This window comes from Orycteropus afer, unplaced genomic scaffold (assembly GCF_000298275.1).
Source record: "Orycteropus afer afer isolate SDZICR_OR568_19922 unplaced genomic scaffold, OryAfe1.0 scaffold00100, whole genome shotgun sequence".
In the NCBI taxonomy this organism is placed as follows: Eukaryota; Metazoa; Chordata; class Mammalia; order Tubulidentata; family Orycteropodidae; genus Orycteropus; species Orycteropus afer.
The window spans coordinates 977,812-978,926 of NW_006921687.1; the positions used below are offsets into that span (position 1 = coordinate 977,812).

General features: G+C 40.6%; 1 protein-coding gene across 1 annotated transcript in view; it reads left to right on the plus strand.

The window, feature by feature from the left end:
• The window catches only part of SLC2A13 (solute carrier family 2 member 13), a 590,531-nt gene that overhangs the window by 502,927 nt on the left and 86,489 nt on the right, over positions 1–1,115 (plus strand). The window contains 1 exon segment of the mRNA XM_042781288.1: positions 946–1,071. Within this exon segment, the coding sequence (XP_042637222.1) occupies positions 946–1,071 (126 nt within the window).

The following is a 1,115-nucleotide window of genomic DNA, read 5'->3' on the forward strand; positions in this document are numbered from 1 at the left end:
TTTTAGCCTCTTTAGGACTTTGCTGCAGTTAGGATACTGTTTTCAAGTGAACAGGGACTAATTCATTATGGCTCTGTGCTCCAACCAAACCAAAAAACCCACTGTTTTCAAGTCCATTCTGACTCATAGTGACCTCCATTGAGTTTCTAAGGCTATAAATCTTTATGGAAGTAGATTGCCTCATCTACCTCCTGTGGAGTAGCTGGTGGGTTTTGAACCACCAGCCATCTGGTTGGCATCCAAACGCCTTACCCTCTACACACCAGAGTTCCTCATGCTCCAACCAGTCATATAATTAATTAGAGAAAGGTAAGCCTTTTTTTCCTATACATGTTTCTTTCAAATTAAGCATAATACATGGTCGAAACTCAATGTACATTTGTTAAAAGTTCCAGTGTCTACCACGATGTCAACAATGACCATATTTGGGGGTTAGGAATTTTTGTTTAACTGTTTTCTTTAAACTTTTTTTTATTGTTTGAATCTCCTACTTCAGTATATATATTGGAAAAAAACTGTACCTAATGTTTAAAATGCAATGACCATGAAGGAAAAACTAAAAAAGTAAGTGCTTTGGTACAGCTTGGAATGAAGCAGAACTGGGTCAAGAAGGGCCAAGGCAAGCAAACATCAGTGGCTTAGGACAGCAAAGGTTTATTTGATGCAGGTTGACTGAGGCTCTTCTATCTCCAGGGTGAAAGATCCAGTATTCCTCCATCCCAGCTTAGCTTCCACGTATGCTGCAGCCAAGGAAGGGGAAGACAGCAGAGACCAGCCAGCTCTTCTCTGCCTGGCACACGTCTTACCATGAACAAAACTAATCACATGGCTCTAGTCTTACCTCAAGTCATGTGGGAAATGTAGGGAAGCACCTGGAGTAGAGTTTATAGTGAGCAACAGTTGTCATTGCCAAAATGATTATAACTCTTTCTTCTCATTTTACAGTTACTGTAATGAATGTATGTTGGATCCTAACTGCGGTTTCTGCTACAAGATGAACAAATCAACTGTCATTGACTCCTCCTGTATTCCGGTTAATAAAGCATCAACAAATGCAGCAGCCTGGGGCAGGTATGTCATTTGGTAGTTACCATAAGAATATACACCCACCCCTC